The sequence below is a fragment of the Monodelphis domestica genome, chromosome 6 (assembly GCF_027887165.1).
Source record: "Monodelphis domestica isolate mMonDom1 chromosome 6, mMonDom1.pri, whole genome shotgun sequence".
NCBI classification, from domain to species: Eukaryota; Metazoa; Chordata; class Mammalia; order Didelphimorphia; family Didelphidae; genus Monodelphis; species Monodelphis domestica.
In genome coordinates, this window is record NC_077232.1 from 16,027,577 (window position 1) to 16,050,221 (window position 22,645).

General features: G+C 38.9%; 1 protein-coding gene across 3 annotated transcripts; it reads right to left on the reverse strand.

Moving 5' to 3' along the window:
- Positions 1 to 3,443: 3,443 nt before the first annotated feature.
- LOC103105967 (membrane-spanning 4-domains subfamily A member 4A-like) lies at positions 3,444 to 19,140 on the reverse strand. 3 transcript variants are annotated; one of them, XM_016423557.2, is made up of 6 exons: positions 16,738 to 19,140; positions 12,446 to 12,574; positions 7,336 to 7,392; positions 6,653 to 6,808; positions 5,151 to 5,252; positions 3,444 to 4,159 (listed from the first exon to the last, which is right to left on the reverse strand). In XM_016423557.2, the coding sequence occupies exons 1-6, from the start codon at positions 16,894 to 16,896 to the stop codon at positions 4,058 to 4,060; spliced, it is 705 nt and encodes a 234-aa protein (XP_016279043.2). In that variant the 5' UTR covers positions 16,897 to 19,140; the 3' UTR covers positions 3,444 to 4,057. The 3 variants fall into 3 exon arrangements, with proteins under 3 accessions (XP_016279043.2, XP_016279041.2, XP_056657658.1); XM_016423555.2 differs by having other exon boundaries at positions 3,444 to 4,194; XM_056801680.1 differs by lacking the exon at positions 16,738 to 19,140 and adding an exon at positions 16,242 to 16,697 and having other exon boundaries at positions 3,444 to 4,194.
- Positions 19,141 to 22,645: the final 3,505 nt, after the last annotated feature.

Consider the following 22,645-nt stretch of genomic DNA (forward strand, 5'->3'; position numbering starts at 1 on the left):
AAAGAGGCAGGCTTTTATGATGAGAGAGTTCTGTTTGGCAATTAGATCTATATGATGTCAAGATTTACAAATACAGGGAGACATCTGCCTGCGGGATGAATGAAGAATTTTTGTTTGTGGAGGATTGGTACAAGAGGCCTGAAACTTCCCCAGAGATAGAACTAAAACATCTCCAGAAGCTTCAGAAAAACACTCCAGAAGGAGCCTTGAACATGTCCCAAGTAAGCTTGGAGCTCTCCATAACAGCCCAGCTTTGCACATGAGCTTTGGCCAAGAAGAGCAGTGTCCTCTCTGTGACATTTGCTTATGGCTTCTTTTCTGGGTCAGACAGCCCCTTACACTTCCTCTTCCCATGGTTCATTTGCCTTTGGAGTTTTCATGTTTAATTTAAAAATTAATTTAAAAATGTAATGCCCTTAGGGGACAGCTGGGTAGCTCAGTGGATTGAGAGCCAGGCATAGAGATGGGAGGTCCTGGGTTCAAATCTAGTCTCAGACACTTCCCAGATGTGTGACCCTGGGCAAGTCACTTGACCTCCATCATCTAGCCCTTATAGCTCATCTGCCTTGGAACCAATAAACAGTATTGATTCCAAGATAGAAGGTAGGGGTTTAAAAAAATAAAAAATAAAAATAAAAATAAAAATGTAATGCCTTTAGCAGTTCTATACTTGAAAGTCCCCATACACTATTCTTTACAAATGCCTCCTTCCTGCCTCCTCCATGCAAAGCTGCCTTCTGCTTAGGCAACAAAACAAAGGAAAGACCATTCATAAGTCCTATTCATATTCTCATCCCAGTCCAGCTCAGCTCTAGCTAGAGTTCCAATTGTTTTCTGCCCTTCCTTTCCAGTGTGACTTAGAATGCCCTTTTCACCAAATTCCTTTCATTCTAGAGCTCTTCTTGTCACACAGCTTCCATCTTCTATTGCTTCAGGAATCCTGATTTTCTCTTAAAGAAAACCTTTCTTGGCCTCCCCTCCAAAGCTGGTTGCTCCTGCTCACTTGCTATTCTTCCCCTTCCCCAAAAAGCCAGGGCAAGTAGCTAACATGCTCTTTGTTCCCAACTATCATTTTTCATCAATTAGCATCCATCTCTTTCCTCTTCAGTGATTATCCTCTTCCTTGTTCTTGTCACCTACTGGTCACTTTCCCAGTAAATTGGCCCACTTTGAGCACACTGGCCTCCCTGTTTCTCAATCTTTGATCCTTGTCTCCAGTTTCTACTTTCTGGCCATATCCACATCCTCAATAATGGCCTTATTATGGGAATTAGCTTTTCTTCCCTCTCTGAAACCATATACCATAAGGAAATCAACTCATCTATACTTCCTCGATAGGATTTATCAATATAACAACCTGTAGCTCCACTGAACATCCTTGTCATTTTCTTCACTGTTCTCTTCTCCCTTCTATGTTTTATTTTCTCAGTTGGGCAATGGCTGAACATGTTGTGGCATATGATTGGGGTGGGATAATATTTGCTCTAAGAAATGACGAAGAAGCTGGTTTAGAAAAAAGTGGAAAAACTTATGTGAACTGATGCAAAGTGAAGTGAGAAGAACCAGGAGAAAAGTGTAAACAGTAACAGCAATATTGTACAGGGATTTAACTGTGAATGACAGCTATTCTCATCAACACAACAATCTAAGACAACTCCAAATGTCTCATGATGTTAAATGCTATCCACTATCAGAGAAACTACTGATGGGGTCTGAATGCAGATTGAAGCAGACCATTTTTCACTTTCCTTTCTTCATAAGTTTTTTTTTCTTTTTTACTGATGTGTGTCTTTTTATACATTACAAATATAAAAATATGTATTTAACAATAGCACATGAAAAACCTATATCAAATTGATTACTATATCATGGAGTGGGGAGGGAAAGAAGAGAGAGAACAGAATTAAATCAAATTATCATTAAATTATTACTGACTTAAAATATTCCTCAAAAAGTTTTAATTTCTCCTCTTATTATGCAATTATATTATAGTATTGCATGCTTCTATTAAAGACCAAGCTTCCTAAGAGCACAGACTATTGGTTCCTTTATACTCAATGCAGAGCACAATGCTTGGCACACAGTAATCACTTAAAATATTTTTTCATTCATTTCTTTAGCAGATATATTCAGTTATGCAAATATATTCAGTTATGTTCAGCAGTGTGACCCTGGACAAGTCATTTAATATCTCTCTGTTTAAATCCTTATTTGTAAAATGAGGACAATAATAACATCAGTATCACAGGGTTGTTATAAGGATCAAATATAATAGCATATACTTGAAAAATACTACACATAATTATATAAATGCTAGCTGTCATTATTATCATTCTACCTTCCTTCCTTCTTTGTAGACTATTTCCACCATGCATTAAAATGCTAATACTTTAGAGTATAAAAAAGAGGCTCAGATAATTAGGAGCCAAGCCTAGAGATGGGAGGTCCTGAGTTCAAATCGGGCCTCAGACATTTCCCCATTGCCTATCCCTTATTGTTCTTCTACATGGGAACCAATACACACTATTAATTCTAAGAGAGAATGTAAGGGTTTTTTAAAAAAGAATACTAATATTTTAGAAACCCTTTATAGAATACTAGTGTTTTAAAGCCCTTCTTCTGGGACAAAATTTTTTCATCTTAATAAATTATGTGTATGCAAAAACTCATACAATTTTTGATGAAAGGCAGTCAGGCTTTTACTATAAAGAGAGTTATGAATAATTAATATAGGGAAAGGAGTTTCTATTTACTCATTAAATAATACTGAATAGAATGTGATCAGTGTTTGAAACAAATGAATAATTTAAAAAAATGTCATTTTAAAACAAATGAGAAGTATTTCAATATGTCTCTGAGTTATGCCAGGGTTTGGCATGATAATATTAAATTTTAATGAACATGTCAGGAAGTAGGCTGAGAAGTGACTTATAAGAGAGTACTGGTCTACCCTATATATCTTTCCATATATGTATTTTCCCAACATGCAATTTCAGTAGTTTACAAAGCTGGATGGATTCAGTTCAAGGGCCGGGGTACTAGGAGAACAACCAGGAATGTTGAATAGCAAAGATGATGGACCCCAGATCACTGGAGGTGGAATTCCAGGATATCCTCAAGTGAAAATAACAAGATTATAAAACTTGATATTCTTCATTCAAGGGGGATAAAGGGGAGCTAATCTGGGGCTATTGCCTCCATCTCTTCAAGATTCCTTGCCTCATTTTCTAGTGACTCTGTTTTCCATAATTCATAGACTGACCAAGGTAAGCTATACTGAGAGGGTAGCCAAAGAAAAATCCCATTCACTGTCCATGTTGCTAATTCTGTTGTGAGAAAACACAGAGATCACTAGAGGATTGTTGTGAGATATAGGTGATGTTAAGGGTTAATTTTGGTAGGGGTTTGACAAAAGTGAGGAGAACAGTTTGATAAAAATACTAAGTTTATTTAGAAGTTCAGATATAAAATAGAAAGGAGAAAAGTGAGATTATTACACTAATACTTTGTGACTATGCCTAAAATCCTAATCCTACCTGAAGTTTCTAAAAAAGCCCTACTCTGTCATCAAGGACAGGTTCTTCTGCCTGGCAGACCAGGCCTAACTTACCTAACTTACTCTTACCTAGAAATGTATTCACTACCTACCTACCTAAATTAATCAATAATCATTAATCACTGACAACTTCCTTAAATCTGTTTCTCTGTCCCACTTGTCAGTAGTTAAAAAACTGCCAGTCACAGAGTCAAAGCCAGCCTGACCTGCTCCCTCCAAGATCAAAGATAAAAGCCCATAAACCTTCAACTGTCTCTTTCTTTATATATCTCATCTCCTAGGTAATGGAATCTTAAGCTCTAACTAAATCTCTTCTCAGCTCTCTTGTTCTTACATAAAAATGTTTGTTCCTGTCTCTTAAAGTGACTGGGGAAAGAATAAGAAAATCCTTTTAACAGTGACCAATGCTGAAAGTGACTACAAAGAAATTAAGGGGAAAATGGTTGATTTCCTTGATCATTCATGAAGAAACAGCGAAGCAGGGAAAGGGAAGCAAGTTTCCTATAAGGGACCATCAGGATGGATTTCTGGTAATGCAGTTGTTGCATCAGTAGCAGGGTTCTCTGGCACATGGTAGGTAGAGGTAGGCATGAAGAGAGTGACCTGTAGAGCCAATAGAAATCCCATATATGAGTAACCTAAAGGTGCAAAAATAGAGTTACAGAGACTATTAGTGCATAAAAACTAGTGATATTACTATTCTATTGAAAACTGCTAAACAAGAGAAAAAGGATTCCATTAAAGAAACTGGTTGGCTAACTTCTCATATAAATTTATTTTTCCTGTTTACTATCAACTCATCTCCTCCACTGCCCATCACATTTCTGGATGGTAATCTTTCTCTAAATTCACTCTTAGCTACACAGCTCTCTGAAACTTGTCCTAAAGGGTTAAGAAAAGAAAAGGTTGACTCTCTTACTGTCTGTTTTACTTAGTTTAAATATAAAAGCATGACTATCATCCAAGTAGACCCAAATCAACCCATTCTCAGTTAATGAGACTTAAGGAAATGCCATTGGTCTAAGTAGAATATATCTGGTCATGCCTCATTAGTGACTTTCTTCCCATCTAGTACTCATAAGTAAGTTGTCAGGGGCTGTGCCCCATACACTTTCTAGGGAGATGCAGTGTAACAGAGATGCATTATGTATGATATCAAATTCACTATACCATTCCCTCATCCAATTCCTTTCCCCCCCTCTTGGAAACTGAAATGGATGGAACAGAAAAGATATTTCCTTTCTTCGTCTTTTTTGAATAGGAATATGGAGCCTACCTATTTGGGAGGTGAATGGTGAAGTCTAGAAGGGAGATGATGGTTTGGGAGAAAGGTCAGAAGGATTTACACATAGACTTGTGACTCTGGGTGCCCAGGATGTTCTGACTGAACTCACTAGTAGCCTTAGGGATTGGTTTGTTTCTGTCATTGGATTTGATGCTTAAGAATATGGAAACACACACAAATCTCAGGCTGGCTTCTCTGAAAATGGCTTGTCCTCTCAGTGATCACCACACTGACCTGCTGACTGATCTTCCCAGGATAATCATTGTAGTGCAGTGCCATGAAAGTCACCACATGCCATCAACTACTCACCTCACTCTGGCCACAGCACAATGCCTTGCAACCAAAGCTGGAGGTGATAATGGAGACCAGAAATTCTAAGACAGCTAGTATTAACAGAATCACATTGATTCCCTGGAAAAAGGACCAAACAGAAAATGGTTAGGGGTAGACACAAGCCCCTTCATCTAACAGATCAGGTAGAAATGAGGTAAAGGGGAGCACTGAATGGGGCAGGTTAAGAGCAGGGGGATTTTCCGGAGACAAAACTTAAGACACAGTAAAGCACCTTGCAAACATTGAAGTGATATCTAAATATTAACAATATTATTACTACTGTTATTATTTATCATCATAATAACAAAGCACATCCTTGAGATTAACAAAGTACTTTCTTCACAATAATCCACTGAAAGTTATTCTGCAAAGATGACTGTCTCCACTTAGCACATCAGAAATGGAAGGTTCAGAAGTACAAGCTGCCCTGCCTATGGTCAAATGGATATTCATCCCTTGAGCTCTACACCTTACACAAGCCATGCCGGCATTCATCTGGGCCAATCCTAGGTACTCAGTATAGATTTATTTGATAAAAAAAAATACCCCAAACTCTCTACTCAGAGATGGAATCATATCTCCTTTTAGAGAAAATAAACATTTATTGGTTTATCAATCATCCAGGGTTCAATTTATATGATTGTTTCCTCTAAAGTTTGGTGACTGTATTTTTTTAGTCAGTCATGATCTGTTGTCACACCTGTAGCCAATAACAATCTAATCATAGGAGAGTTCTTAAAAGTGAATAATCTGCTAAGGAATAGGGGAATAAAGGAATTTGTTTGAGGAACTCATACATGGTAAGGCTGTACCTAATCTCTGGATCCAGCTTTTCTGATCCTCTGACCACTGTCTCTTGTTTTAGTTATTCCCCTATTCTAATCTCCAATAAGGTGAGCCTTGGACACACTGTCTTGCTCTCTCCCTTTGCAATAGCAGTGCTCACACCCACCACAGGCCAGGAACAGGCTATGGCAGACCCTCATCAATTGACATCCTCTCCTTCAATACTTTCTTGACTAGCCACCCACTCTCCCATTTAAAAAGGGAATCTCTCTCCTTCTACACTGCCCAAAGCTCTCCTTGACAATTACCTTACCCATCTGTATCAGATGTCTTTTTTTCCGATATTTGTCCTCCCCCAATTACGAATTAGACAGTGAGTTCCATTATCACCTGACATATCATGATCACCGCATCATCAGATGCTTTTTTTTCCCCATGGAATTGAAAGTGAGTGCACTGGAAATATCAATTGTTTTTGATCCTCTGCATCTTCCACAGTTGACATTTCTGGCTGAGACCACAGGAAGAAGAGCAAAAAATTAAGGAATTTCCTGTTTCCCAACACAAGCAACTTGCCTCTTTTCAAAAGGTTCAGACTTCTTCAAAAACCTCAGTGTTTCTGCCCTGACCTAAAGAGATTGCCCATTCCAAAAATCAATCATCATAACTGGTCCCATCCTGGAAGTACTCACCAGAAATAGAAATATTAACGTAAAGCAGGAAAAATGGGAACCTTCTTCACGACAGTAATAAAGGAATAAATGTGTTACCAAATTGATTGAGAGAAAGACGATTCCCAGGCCAGCCATCACTGAGCTGACAACGTTCATTGCTAGGCTGCTTTGGACCTAAAAGCAGTGAGAAGTCAGAAAACAGTCAACCCATTAGCACGTGCTTATAGAGCCGCTATCACGTTTCGGCCTTATTTAAGAGCCAAGGGTGAATCTAACAGCAGAATCTGGGAGCAAGTGCACCACGGAGTGTTTGCTATCTGCAAGGACCAAGTGGAAAACTGCTCAGCTCCCAAAGTCCTTATGTTTTCCCAGGCAGGCAACATGGCTTGGGGATGAGGTTTGGTTCTTGGCATAAAGCTAACTGAGAAGATTGAGGGAACTGAAAACTACAGAGGAGAATTTTGTACTTCTGCTGGTCTGACTATATACAGGCTTTAGCAGGCAGCAATCTGAACAATGGGAGAGCCGTCATTAGTGATTGATTCTCCTTCTGCTCCCAAGGAAAAGCTCAGCCATAGAGCAGTGATCAGTCAAACCTGCTCCAGCCCAGCCTGGGTTAAGGAGGTTGTCTTTTATGGTGTCTTCAAAGAAATTATCAGAGTCTGCCTCAGGCCTGCACAGAAAACAGAAATGACACTTACCATAATAGTCGTGGCTCTCTTCTCTGCAGCAATGGAGAGGGAGCCAGAGATGATGAACTGTGGACAAACATCAACATCTTAAACCCTTCACTTCTTTCAATAATGTATACAACCTTCCCTATCCATCATTGAACCCTGCTTCTTCTATCCCTGACGACGTGATGTCTCTGGTGGATACATTAGATGCTCCCAGGAACCTCTTAAACATTTGGCCAAAGAACTAGTGGACAGGAATTTCTTTTTCCATCATAAGAATTAGAATAAATCACTTTGAGGTCAAATAAACTTGCCAAAAAAAGAAAGAAAGAAAAGATGGCTAGTGACTTATAGCTTGTCCTTGACAAGATCTTATTCCCTCTTAGTGGTGACTATTCACTTTTTGAAACATACATTGGCGTTAAGGGTAAAATTCCCAAGACTCTTAAGAGTAAAATTATGGTTTTCACCTGCATATATTAGTTTTAGTGGTCACCAGGGATTTCAATTCAATCCCAATAAAATACTCATCAGTTTGGAATTTTTATGGTGGTTTAATTACAATAGTGGGAAGAAATTAAGAAGAGAGAGAGGAATGGGTATAAGATTTCTCTAGCCTTGCCTAAGCTAAGGGAAGTTCAGAGACCTCGGCCAGGAGGCCTCCTCCAAGATTTAATCTAGTTCTATTTCCAGTCACAAGGCCTCCTCCAAGATGAGGGGTCTCCTTGGAGGATAGTGCTTTCAGGAGGTAAAGGAAAGGAGGAATCAGCCTAACCACTCACCAGATTTGCTCAGGGAAGATGCCTCACCTAAATCATGCTACAGAACAAAAGCTGGCAAGCATGCCAAGAATGACGGCATGAGTTCCCCTCACCTTACCACAAGAACCCAACATTGCCAAGCAAGCCCAATGTCTCCTAAAGAGAGATAGCTGAGAGAGGAAGTGTACCAATGGTAGCTTAAGCTTGATTTAGGACAGCCCACGGTGTCTGTCAGTTGTTTCTGATTTGTCACTTGCTAGCACATGTCAATCATAGACCATCCTCCTCAATACATAATCCTTATGTAGGGCTGTATACATTCTTGGTTGCTAGAATTCTAAAGACTAAGCAAGGGGAGTAAAACTAAAATTCACACTGGCCTATCATGGGTGATACATTCTAGAATTATGCCCAGATTGAAGTCAAACTCAGTGATTTATACCACTGTCTTTTCTTTCTCAACAATCAAGATGAATGCTATTCTCCAGTACTAAAGCACTTCTCCTATTCACCATGATTCTTTCAAAATTACTGATGATGGCCTCTAACCAATTCTGATTTACCTTTCAGGTGATTTCATATGTAACTTGATATGAGCCTAGTAATGTAAAGCAATTAAAGGGAAATTATTACAATATTATTATTTCTTTGTGTTTCTCTGGCAAGATCTTTCTAGTTGTCATTTTCCCACTGCAATCCAAAAGTTATTCTCAGGCAGGAAAGAAAAATAACTGTTGAAGAGCCTTCTTTACATAATTTAGTATAATGCTCTCAGCAATTTTTGCAATAATGGGGGCAATTTCAGAAACAACTTTAGAAACAACTTTAGGAAAAACTATTTTAGATATGCCAACAACTTTAACTGAGGCACTTTTAGAATTGAAAATGGTAGATATAGTGATACAAACAGTAGCCAAATTATTAACCAAGATCAAGCAAATGAATTATTGCAATATATTAGAAATGGGGCATGTCTAATAAAAAGCCAAAATCAAAATGCAAATAATACTCAAAGAGAAGAATTCCAAAAAGGGGCACATGATACATTATGAAGGTGTAACAGGGGAGATAGGGCTATAGAATCAGAGACTGAAAAATTTAAATTTCCAGACCCAGAAATATTAACACCTATTATGCCTGTTCAAACCCCTAACAGTGTTAACAAAAGATATAGTCTCAGAACCATTAAAACTTAGTGCAGAATATATTAGAGATTTGCAGATTAAAATCAAGGAATTGCATGAATTAGGAGCAATTGTACAGGCTGGACCAATAGATTTTTCATTGCATGATATACATCCTGGAGATATGATGTACATTAAGAACTTTAACAGAACAGAAGCAACTTTGCCAGCCTGGGAAGGTCCATTCCAGATGCTTTTGACAACACCAACACCCATTGTTCCCATGTAAAGAGAGTACCATTAGTTGAAGTTGAGAGTCAAGAAGGAACAAATGGACAACTGGAAAATAGGATAGTATTTTCAAGTACAATGGACTAAACCTAGAGACTATTTGAAAGGACACTGTATTACAATGAAAACAATGGACACAGGATTATTTCAAGGACACTGAACTTCGCATTTAAATGAAAGGTTTGATTTTTGTACTTAAAGGTTTGTTTTAGAATGTAATAGTAAGTATATAATTTATGGTTTAAAAATAATTCTTCTTGATATAAAAACAGCATGTTAAATAGTAATATTAATAACTTAAATAATTTAGAAATAAAATAATGAATAAAATTAATAATAAAAATAAAATAAAATAATAAATAAATATTAAAAATATAAAAATTAAATATTGAAGAAAATATCTCAGGATGAAATTCATGGGGGGGGGTGATTCATACCCATGTCTGGGGGAATGTTATTGTATGTAATTAATGTAATAATGTGTTGCACGGGTTTTTAGATAGTAACTCTGAAGATTAAATTAACACTCCCCTGATTGTAAAAATGAAATGAACTCTTCCCTTACTGTTAAGATTAAATTAGCTCACCCCTGATTGTAAAGATTAAATTAACTCTCCCCTGATTGTGAAGATTAAATTAACTCTCCCCTGCCTATTTTTAGATTTAATCATTAAAAGCATATATAGCCCACTCACACTTAAGTGGGGGAGGTCTGTGACCTTCATGTGGGATAGTGGATGATGAATCAGAATTGGCTTTATCTGTAATTGGTACTTGTAAAGTTGAGGAAAAAGTCACAGGAAGTCATGAAAAGGAATGATCTGTAAAAATGTCAAGAACTTCCTGAGAAGAGGCTCTTCAGTCTTTCTTCTTCAACTTGACTTTGGAGGAACTCTGACTGAAGAAGTCTCTTGGGTCTTTTGTCTTGACCTTGGAGAAGCTTGGACTTGAGATCTCAGACTGTATTCTTTTGGACTGACACATGTTAAATGAAAAAGACTGACTCCTTGCCTGAATTTCTGAAGGGACTAGCCTAAGGATAGACCTACCCTTTGGAGAGGCTCCCTGCATCCCCAGGTCCTCTGTTCAAGGCCAAGGCCCCTCTAGCTAAGGCCTAATTAGCCCTGCCTGGGTTGAGCCCAGGGCTGGGGCAAAATACTTAGTGTATAGCCTAAATATCTTACCCTATTCTCTTTCTGATTTTTCTTACTTTCACTCTTTCTATATGTTATAAATAAATTGTTAAAACAAATTTCTTTGGAATGAATTAAATTCCTGGCAACTTATTCTTAAATAATTCAGTCAAACCTTTATAAAAAACCCTCACATTGAATTGGAATAAGTATCTTTAGATTGTGTTTTTGTAAAAGTATAGCTGTTAAAAGTGTGTTATTTTTGTAATTGGAAATGTGTAATATGTGACCAAGATGTTTTACTTTCTTTCTTTTTTCCTTCCTCTCTTTAACTCTCTGTGTTTTAATTTTAGAATATTAGTTAGGTTACTTGATTCATTGGAGAGATGGGTCTCCCAGTGAATCACAGGGGGGTATATTGTGATGAGAATTTATTTCATAAAAAACAGGTTTCAGGTAAGAGAAAAGGTTTCTCCACTTTTACTCTGTCCCCTTCAAGAGAGGAGACAGAACTTGCAGAGGGTTCTTTAAGAGGCCTAGCATAAAGGAGAGTCAGTTGGGGAGTTCTGGGTCCAGACTCTCTGACTTGTTTTGGAGAGAGTTGGGGGCTGGGTCATTCTCTGATAGAAAAGAAGATTTGTTTGTTATTTGTGGTAGTTTGATTTGAGATTTGAGATTCATACTGAACTGAAAGAGTGAGTTTACTGAGAGCTTTTCCCTGCTTCACCAGAGGGGGCGCTGAAGAGCAATCTTGTGTGACCTGACAGAGACTTGGACCATTGGAGAGAAGACAGAAAGAGGAGCTTCATCAGCTTCTCTGTGAAGTGAAACTGACAGTTCCACTTGAAAGTTTGATTTAGTATATTATTTTAAGGAGACGTTAGAAGATAAAGAATCCAAATCAATTTAAGATTTTAAAATTTCACTTAGGATAAGATAGTAATTTAGAATTTCATTTTTATTCAGAGAGTATAGTTAAGTCAGGTCTGTTTTCAGACAAGAAGAAACTCCCTGAGGAGTTAGTTTGGAGGAGGGGGATTAATTTTGATATATTAGCATGAGATTTGAACTTTACACATAACATAACGTTAATATATCCTCTCCTAGTTTCAACTCTTGTTTTCCTTTTTATACCTCTCCTCCATAATGAATTCAAGTCATATTAGACTGCACATGGCCTCAATCCACCATCTATATACCATTTCAATATGTCAGCTTTAGCAGCTTCAGTTTGATCATAACAGTGCCCAAAGGACTTGCACTACACTTTTGGGGCATGATTGTAAAACGAAACCTGAGCTTTAAAGACAATGAAAAGATGCAACCAATGTACCAAGAGCTCTTTAATCTGGGACGTGAACAAGACAGGTGAGATACTCAGTAGGATGCTGGGCGCTTGGTCCCATTGGGACTCTGGTTTGTGTGTTTTTTCTTATTGCACCTAGCTGTGAATGTGCATCATTCCCAAGGTGAAAGTGAAATTGAAGTTACTATTAAAATGATCCAAATATTTGATTTTGGTGAAAATTAAATACATGAATGTTGAAGGTAGATTGTATGTCCGTGTCTGTATATCCAAACATGCATACACACATTATATACATATATTTTAACTATTACCTCTGTGTTTATGTATATATATACCAACCCTTCCCCTTATGCATATATTTGTGAATATCAACTCTTCCCCAAATCCCCAACTGGAAGTAGAGAAAGAAACACCTTGCACAGAAGGCCTGTGTTGTTGGGACGCAGGTTGCCTTCTGTCTCCAGGGAACAAAGGGGAAGAATACATTTCAGAAATAGATTCATTATCTATACTCACAAATGCTGTTCCCCAAAAGACGTAGCCAGTGTACACCAGAAAATGTCTTCTACCATTAATATCTTCAGGAAGCAAAACAAAGAGCATGCCTAGACTGAAATTCATGAAGGCAATCATGATCTGGACAGTCTGGAAGAGAAAGAGATTCAAATGAGAAGATAGAAAAATGACTCATCCTCTTCTCTCTGAACATGGAGCTAATGCAGTAGAGGGTTAATTGAAAATTATTATTTAATTGAATTATAGACTGGTATTTTAAATAAAGGAAATTAGAATTGACTTTCAACTCCACCACTTATAACCTCTTTAATCCTGGTCAAGTCTCTTTGTCTATCTGGGATTCAGGTTCCTCATCTGTGAAATAAAGGGGCTGGACCAGAAGATCTCTAAGATGTCTTGTTGCTCTAAAATCCAATAATCATGAATTCATGAAAAGCAGAGACATCATACTTTAGTGAATAGAGAGCTCAGTAAGGTCAGGAAAAACTGATTTCAGAGCACACCTCTTACATATACTGATGGAATGGTGTATAGACACTTGATTTAACTTCCTAATATCCCTGGAAATTTCCTAAGATCATGAATGAAGGAATTGTCATACTTGTATTTCTAATGATTTTTTTTAAACCCTTACCTTCCATCTTGGAGTCAATACTGTGTATTGGCTCCAAGGCAGAAGAGTGGTAAGGGCTAGGCAATGGGGGTTAAGTGACTTGCCCAGGGTCACACAGCTAGGAAGTGGGTGAGGCCAGATTTGAACCTAGGACCTCCCGTCTCTAGGCCTGGTTCTCAATCCACTGAGCTACCCAGCTGCCCCCTCTAATGATTTTTTTAAAAAGCTCACTACTAAAATTGAATCAGAGGACCAGAATAAAAAACTAATCAATTCAAAAATTAAAATTTTATGAATGTAATTATATTAAATAACATATATTGTGACAGTTGTTGAGTAATATTCAACTCTTCCTGGCCCTACTTGGAGTTTTCTTAACTATGATATTGGAGTGATTCTTCATTTACTTCTCCAGGTTCTTTTACAGCTAAGGAAACTGAGAAAAACAGGGTAAAATGACTTGCCAAGGGTCACTGAGGTAGTAAATGTTGGAAGCTGGATATGAATTTAGGAATATGAGAATTACTAACTTCAGGCCCAGTTCTCTAAACACTGAAACTTGTAGTTGCTCCAAATGCATATAGAATACTTGGCAGGTTCTAAAGCTTTTACCCCAAGTAGATTGCTTGCTCTTAGTAAGGAAAATATCAGAGACAATGTTGCATGGTAGAAAAACAGGAGGTCCAAGAGTCATAGTGACATGGTTTAAAGTTCTGCTTCTGATACAAAGGAACTATGGTATGCTGATCAACTCATTTAATCTCTCTGTGCCTCAGCTTCCTCATCTGTAAAAGAAGAGCATTGGATGCCATTATGACAAAGATTCTCCCACTTCTAAATTTGTCAGCTTATAATCCAATGATTTCTCCTCTTTCATACACTGTCAGTATGACCCTAAGTCAGTATGACTGAGTCAGTATGACTCAAAGAATTTCCTCCAACCCCTAAACAATTCTATGTGCACAGCTTAATTTTGGCAAAGCAGATTTTCTCTTTAAAATCACTTTACACCAATTAAATCACATGTTCCATCCCAAACCAAGGGAAAGACACATCTTGTGGGCAACCATGGAGGCTTTCATGGTGGGTTGCAGAAAGTTAATGCTATCTAGAAAACTGATGTGATTTTGCATTCCTGGGATAGCCATCCTCTATAGGACATCCTTAGAAACCAGTTTGCCCTTTCCCCATTCTTCCATGAAGAGGATAAACAAAATCAACACTGAATACAACAGCTTTAAAGGGTTAATTTTATTTCCATTACAACCATAGCTTGATCTTCTATGATCCCAACAAATTGACATCTTAATGGTTGTGATGGAATAAACTCTAAATGACTCACAAGAAAGTCAAGCACTAAATTTCTGCATGTGTATTTACACTTCAGAAAATAGAAAATGCTAAAAAACAGTACTTGATTCATTATTTTGTTGGTCGAGATTGAAGAAATCAGTGGAAAATCATGATTAATAATAATGAAGATAATAATTAAAAATAATGATGAAGATCAAAACTAAAAGTGTGTCATGCTGACATTTTTCCCAGAACACCAGATCTTCAACCTACACCAAAACACAATCGTCCATGATCCAAGGAAAGATAATAGAGACAAGCAGACCTCAGAAATTATGTGCATGTACACCTCTGGGACATCAAGGAAACATTCACTCACTGAAATGCTGAGGGATGAGAAATTCCCTTTTTTCCCTCCCTCACCTTCTTTTCCTTCTGCCATCTTCCATCATAGTCAACTATGACGCCTTCCCAGAGGAGATATTGGGGCAAGAAGGGGAACCAGAGACTTCACTAGGAAATCCTACTCTAACGCACTCCCCAGAGGGAGTAGAACATGGCAGAACCTCCCATGCATTGTTATAGTGGTTCCCATTCCTCCTCATATTCATAGCCAAACTGAACATCTCATTTAGCTCTTTCCTTTCTCCTGCCTCCCCTACACCTGTCCAAGCTAAAAGGCCCCTAACTTAAGCCCCAGAAATGGAATCTCACATCGAATTCTCCTTAAGTTTCACTTCAGTACTGATTTAGAGAAGGGCATTCAGGAAACAGATGGAAATATCCCTCTCTGACACCAAATAGGTATTTCCTGGGTGCCTTGTCCAAGTCTAACCCATCCAGAAAGCTGCTGAGTCACTGAAAGGTCACAATGCTGAGGCAGCCAATAGCTGGAATGGAAATAGCCCAGAATTTTGAGAAGAGAGTCAGGGATTCACATTTGTGCACTGTTCTTGAGTCCCATCTCCGTGAGTTATTGTACCTCTTTAACTGACTCATATGCAAAAGGCGGAAGACTTTTCACATGATGCAACATGGATTTGTAGTCAAGGATTTTGGTTCAAAATGGAGCTTTGCTACATCTTCATTCTGTAACCTTGGGTGAGCCACTGAACCCATCAGAACTTCAGTTTCCTCAGCTGTATAATGAGGGAAAATGAGATGACTTTTTGAGGTTCATGCAAATTCTCACAGTATCATAAGGATGATTTTTTTCTTTTCTTTCTTTTCTTAATTCCATCTTGTTCATTTTTAAGTGTAATAAATGGATAATCTGTGTAACTATTTCTTGATGTAATAACTAGGTACACTGATACAGAGATAATACTGATACAGATAGAGGGAGGCTGCCACAGGGGAATGCTCTGATGTTTGCCTATTGATTCGTACTGATGACTAGTAGATCAATATATTTCTTCAATTCTCTTCCTTCCTCACTCCCTCCCTCAACCACCTGCTTCTGGAAGCCTTTGGCTTCCTCCCTCTCCCCTGAGTGGACTATAAAGATACTCTTGTCTTCTTTCTCAGGTAAGGGGTTTATTGGGATAACAACAGGAGGGGAAACTGAGGTAAAAGGGATGAGGGGTTCCCTAATCTATAATGAATCTATAATGTGACAGGAAGAACAGTCAGAGAGATGGAGGACAACTGTTTAAAATCTTCTTTTCTTCTTCACAAAACCACCAAGGTCTCTTCACCTAATTTCAGAAGCCCCACCCCCACGCCCCGAAGGGTCCTTCAGCCTGGGACAAAAGCTAACAAGATCAGTTCAGCTTCTTGCCCCTACAGACAGGATTGCCTCCTTTCTTGGTCAGTTACCCCAAGAGAGAGAGAATCCAAGTCTCCTAATCAGTCAACCCCCAGAGAGAGAAGAACAAAACAGTTTCTCACTTTCTCCTTTGGTCAGAGAGTCCAAAGCCAAGTCAGCCCCCCAAGAGTCCTTAAGCCAGCCTCAACTGCCTTCTCCTGGGAGCATTCCATTTGGAACCTTCTTCTTGATTGACAGGCAGGTCCCCAGCTTGTTTCTTGCATGACCTGACTTGCAAGTCCTCTCTCTCTCCATGTCTCTACCACCAAAACCACCAAACAAAAATCCAAACAAACAGCTGAAAAATCATATGTTTTCATCTGTATCCCAACTTCAATAGTTCTTTTCTCTCAAGGTGGATAACATTTTTTTTTCATTATAAACTTGATAATTTTAAGCCCAGTTAATGATTCAACAAACATTTATTACACATATGCTGTATGTCAGGCTATTCTAATCTCTACCAATATGCAAATAAAAGCAAAACCAATTTCTTCTGTCTCTCAAACCTCTAAACTGGTAAGTTACTCAGTTAAAAACACAAATCTGCTCTCCCAGACACGAGGGACCTGAACTCACCCCCAGTGCCTTGGGATCTCCTTTCAGGACTTTCTGCTGGGGGTCTTTCCATCGATGTTGATAGTGTACAGGTACAGCAATTGGCCCCTGTGGGAAGTATACAGGGCCTGACTGAGGAACAAATGGAAATACTCCCTTTGAGGCATCCTGGGACTCCATGAGATCACTTGAGATGCTGTAAGAAGAGAAGAGAAGTCATATGAAACAGGAGGTCATTCATTCCTTCCCTTACCTCCATGCAATGTTCACTCCAGAAGGGAAAAAAAAAGGGTTGATGAATGCAGTGATTTAGTCCTCTTTACCATCTGAACACAACTGGATATCACATTTAGTTTGGGATTCTACATTATAGGAAGAGCATTGCTGAACTGGAGATCAGAGAGAAGGGGATAATCAAGATGATAAAGGCAACAGGCCATGCCCAATCAGGTTTTCTAAAAGAAATAGGGAATAGTTATCCCTGAAGAAGGTTTAGGTTGTTGAAAGGAAAAAATGAGGAATGGATGAAAGGCTTTGAAAGATACTCAGGGACACGGCCAAGGCAAAGGGTCATGTCTTTCACATGGGAAGATAGCAATCCAGACTTTTTTAATTGTGGGTATGGGCTTATGGGGCTAGATCCATATATTCTAGTTCTAGATATGACCCACATTTGGAAGGAAGTTGGGTTATTGTCATAGATCAGAGCAAAGTGAGACTGACTAGTGCTATGCTAGGAACTTCCTCTTGTGAACTTTAGATTACTCCACCCTACTTAGTCTAATAAAAAAAGGAATGTCTACACCCATACTTAAGGATTAAGTATTTAGGAGGATGGCCTATGACAGACATGTGTAGGCAAAATGACAAATCAAAAACAACTGACAGACCCCTCAGCTGTCCTAAGTTAAGCTTAAGCTACCATTGGTACATGTGAGATGCAGGAAAGTGATGCAAAGTAGTCTATATATTTTGTATCACTTCCTCTCTCTGGTCTCTGTGGCAGCAGAGAGGTGGCTGGGGGCAGCGTGCTGAGTCTTTCTTGACATGGTGGCAGGTATTGTCCAGGTTAGCAGTGACTTTTCCTTGATACCATACTGGAAGAAGCCTAGTAACCTAGTTCAGGTGAGGCATTTTCTCTGAGCTGTCTTGGAGTTAAGGCTGATTCTTCCCTCCTTAACCTTCCAAACACCATCCTCTTAGAAAAAGCCTCTAATCTTCAAAGACCTCATGGTGGAGAACTTTGAACTCCCCCTGGAACAAGTCAGGTGGGAGAAATCCTATACCTTTCCCTCTCTCTTCTCCTTAATTCTTTCCCTCTATATTAATTAAACCACCATACATTTCCAAGCTGACTTGAGTATTTTATTCCCTGGCAACCAAAATTAATTTAGATTAGGTCACAACCCTAAATTATCCTTACACTCTCCAAAGTAAAAAAAAAATATATGAATAAGGTGTTAACCTACTCATCTTTAGAAACTAACTCCCCCTTGGTAAATATAATTGAACTTAAAGATAAGTGAATCCTTTACTTTTAGCAGATCCACATGTCTAGACCAGGCTACTCCCTGGCCAGACATCTACCAGAACAGTAGGGTCTGGGTAGCGAGGTCATCTTGCCAAATACAAGGCACCATATGCAGGACCTCTTCGTTCCTTCTATTCACTTATCCTCAGGATACTGTAATCAAATTGGTCCCGAAAAAGACTGAGCAACCTATGACTCTATATCTACACTCCCCTCCCAATACCTATGACTCCTATACCAAAGCATTCTTCCCTTGCACCTTTTAATTATGTTTTGGGTCCTCTAGTTAAATGGAGACTTTCTCACTTTTATGTTTTTTTCTTCATTTACATTAGATTAAAATTAATAATCCCGGGTTCTTATTTTCCATAGAGTTTATTAATAACCACTTGAAATAGAAAAAGCAGATATAGAGAGATTTAAGCTTAATCTAACCTAACTCTGTCCATGTGTTTCTCCACATGGCTGTCACCCTCAGCCATGGTCCTTCCACACTGCCTCCCATGGAATAAAGAGAGCATGTGTTTTTCACTCCACACATTTATCCTTTATCTTGATCACAGACCTGTAACCTTTAGTTCCAGGTCATGTTCCTAGGGCTCTTCACCTGTGACCTCTGTTTGCAGTCTTCAGGTGACATCCAGGCATGCAAATAGGATGGGTCAGCCTAGAAGAAAGTTCAGGTCCCTGGGAGCAAGGGGTTTCCTTTACACATTTAGGGTGCATAAAAAGCACTTACTAGGAACTTAATGAATTCTTATTAATGCTTGATTGAGTCAAAACTGATCGAATAAACTGGCCAATCATAATTCTTATCTTAATTAAGAGTGGCTACGAGAAACCACTTTTTACAGATCAGTTTATACCAATCATGAGGAAACTCCAGTCTATAATTGTAATTCTTCCTTATGGCAGGGGCAAATAATCCACAAAGATCATGGCTTAGACCTATCTCATGAAGGCAGGGGGATAGTAGTCACCTGCCAGCAGCCAACCTCTGCTGCTCCCACCCCAACCCTTGCCTCACTATGGGAATTTGATGAGTCTGGAATGGAGGAAACAAATATGGGGTGAAAGGAGAGTTTGAGCAACTTCCAGGAGTTCATTCTTCTTTGAGTATTCTACTCCCCATATCCTTTACTAAGAATCTACCATGTGTCCAGGTATGGGTTCTGTTGTGCCATTGGGAAAGGAAGAGAAGAAAAGCCCTTCATCTCTTCATTTCCCATCAGTAGTCCATCACCTGAAATCTCATCATCATAGAGTTTGATCCAGATTTATACTCAAAAGCTGCTTCTCCCCTGTGTTTGAAGGGATGGAGAGAGTAGAATAATGGACTCTGCCCAAAGCCTTCCCAATATTTATAGAGGGCTCAGAATTCTCCAGCTAAACTCTTCCTTCTCTCTCCATTGTTCTGCTTGGTTTTGACTCCATGAACATCATGACTCCTCACGAGGTACCTTCTGGCAGCCTCTACACATTTTTAGCTTCCTTTTGTATATTGTCTTCTTTCAGTGGATTGTAAGCTCCTTGTGGGCAGGGACCAGCTTTCTTTTTATTATTGTAATCCCAGAATTTAGCACAAATTAAGTAATTAATAATGTTTATTGCTTCTGACTATAACTATCTCCCAAAGCTTACTCTCGCTAACAGAAGATTAACAAAGAAAACTATAAAAGGGAGCACTCTAAGCTACTTCTGGTGAATTCTAGGGGAAGGAACTGTTTTAGGATGTGAAAAGAGGAATTATTGTGGGCTACCCTCAAGGACCATGAGAGCAAGCTTCATGGAGACAGAACTTGAGATACATGTTGAAGGCAAGTGAAATCATACTGGCAGGGAGGTAGAAAGTAGAGAGCTGCATGTGTTTCTGTAAGTTCTGACCACTGATGTCCCTTCCCTCTCCCTCTTCTGCCCATAATTCACCCTTTTAAAGACCAGAAAGTTCTCATTATCTACTCTGCCATATTGGAATTAGAATAGGGGCATTTCCTACACATGTGCTATTCCAGAGACCTGTCCTCTAAGACACCTCTCACTTCTCTAGCCTTACTTCCTTCTTAGGAATGAATAAGGTAATGGCTGTAAACAAAGGAAAGGAAAGAGTCTACCACTACCATGACCCACTGTATTAATGCATTGGTAAGAAAATATTTTTCTCCAATTCAAGAGGCCCTGATTGTACCTGAGAGTCATACAATGAATTTTGAGGTGAGAAATTCAGGGCAGAAGGAATACCAAGAGGGCACCAATCCATTCCTCTTCTCTCCACTATTTAGGGCAGATCTGGTGACTCTTTCTGACTGCTACTGAACTAAAACAATTTGTGAAGCACAAAGGACTATTCACCATAAGAGATTTTCCTTCAGAAGAACTCAGTCTATGTCAGAGCAGGAAGGGGCTTTCTGAAAGAACTTAAATGACCAAATGTCTCTCCCTAGAAGCCAAAAGATCCTTTGTCTTCATTCATGCTCCTGTGATTAAATCGGTTCTCTCCCATTATACTAGGAGAGGGAAACAACTAAAGAAGTGCCTCAAACTAAATAGATATTGCTCTCTTCTGAGGATACCCCTTCGATTCCTGCCCACTTTCATCTTCTCTAGGGTTCAACTTTTGCTAGAACTGATTATGAAAACCACCCAGGGTGCTTACCTGTCCTCTCCACCAGCTCTCCCAGAATCTCTTGGATCACCCACCTTAACCCTTTGCCAAGACAGGAGAGTGAAGTTCCCCAAGCTATAGTTTCTCCTCTAAGGTTGCCCCCGGTCCTGTCTAAACTACTTCCCCCTGTGGTTTCCTCCTTAAAGGATTTGCACATGGGTTTACAGCATGGAGAATTTCCCAATAAAGTGGACTGTTACTTTAGCTATAGAAGAATTAACTAACATTTCATTTTTTTCTTGCAAGACATCTTGCCTCTGATGGCTCTCAGGTTGTTGCTGATGACTTGAGTAATCCAGAGCCATCAAATGTATAAGGGAAACAGATTCAGAAATTGAACCTTGGACAAAAATCTGTTTTATTCTAGGGAGTTTGGAGTTTTCTTTATCTAATACACCTGTGGTGAGCATCCTTGACATACTCAGATGGATGTAAGTCTACCTCATGGTACAATGGTGGCTGAATTGACCAGTCAGATGACAGATACTGAGGGTATATTTAAAATTTTAAAGTTCAATTTTATAGAGAGAAGAGCAGGAGGTCATTTTTGCTAAACTTATCCCCAGTCTGTAGTTCCACCCTTCATTATCCTCTCATCTTTATCCTTTGTTGAAACCATTTCTCTTTTTCACTTTCTATCCAGGCTAACCTTAGACAATCTCTGTCTTCCTGCCTTATTCTGCTCTCTTCCTTTCTATTTAGTCTTGCCCACACCAAGCACAGGCCTGGAATAGTTTTTAGTACATGCCATGTTTATCTGCTGAAGTCTTTCTGTTCCTTCAAGGTCAAGACTTTCTTGATTCACCACCCTCTACCCCAGTGGAAATGTGTTCTCTCCTCTCCAACATTTCCTAAAGATCTCTTTCAAATTACTTTGCCTTCTCAAATCACAGATCTTGTTTCTGAAATCTGTTCTTTCTCCAACGAATGAATGAGAAAATGTTCTTAGTAGCATTTGTTTTTATCTCTGTTTCCCCAATACAGAATATGTCTCCTCACACTTAATGGTAACTACATAACTGGATGAAATGAACTAACTGAATGGAAATGTCGATTGCTTTAAAGCCTTTGGAGTAATCATAATTCCCATTTTGGACTATGACCACCACAGGAATAACACCAAAAATACTGAACCATTTGCTTTTGTTTCCTAACTTAAGCAAAGTGCCTCTCCTCAAAGATTTGAATTTGGGTGGGCCTTGCTATCTCTGCTCTGGTCTGTAAGATTGTCCACTACCAAGATCCATGGTTATAACTGGCTCTAGTTTGAAAGTGCTCACCATTAACATATATTGGTCCAATTCCCAGACATCATACAAACTGTCACAGGAAATGTCATGGTACCTCTAATAGTGGAATTGATCAACTATTCCCAAATTGACTAAGAAAGAGATGATCTGCAGCCCTGCCACTGAGGAGCTAATTGTGTACATTGCCAGACTGCTTTGGACTAAAATAGGAATTCTTTAAGCAATCTCATTAACACCTGGTTCCAGAACTGCTAGCATGTGTCCAGACCTGTTCAAGGCAGAGAGGTGACTCCATCAGCAAAAAGAGCAAGATTCACTCATTGAGTGCCTCCTTCATTCTAGACAATACCAGGTGGTAGAGATGGGAGGACCAAGTGAAAAAGTGCTCAGTTCTCAAAGTCTTTACATTCTATTGGCAACACAATATGTAGTAGCTCTGTGGGGTCATTAATTCATTTCAAAAGTACCATATTTTGCCCATAAGGA

Coding starts and splice junctions, on each gene's coding strand:
- LOC103105967 (XM_016423555.2), bottom strand. CDS start 16,896: ATGGAGTCCCAGGATGCCTCAAAGGGAGTATTTCCATTTGTTCCTCAG. Junction 7,393..12,445: donor TCTTTTGGGGAACAGCATTT/GTGAGTATAGAT, acceptor GTTTGTCCACAG/TTCATCATCTCTGGCTCCCT. Junction 4,195..5,150: donor TGTGCTGTGGCCAGAGTGAG/GTGAGTAGTTGA, acceptor TTGCACCTTTAG/GTTACTCATATATGGGATTT.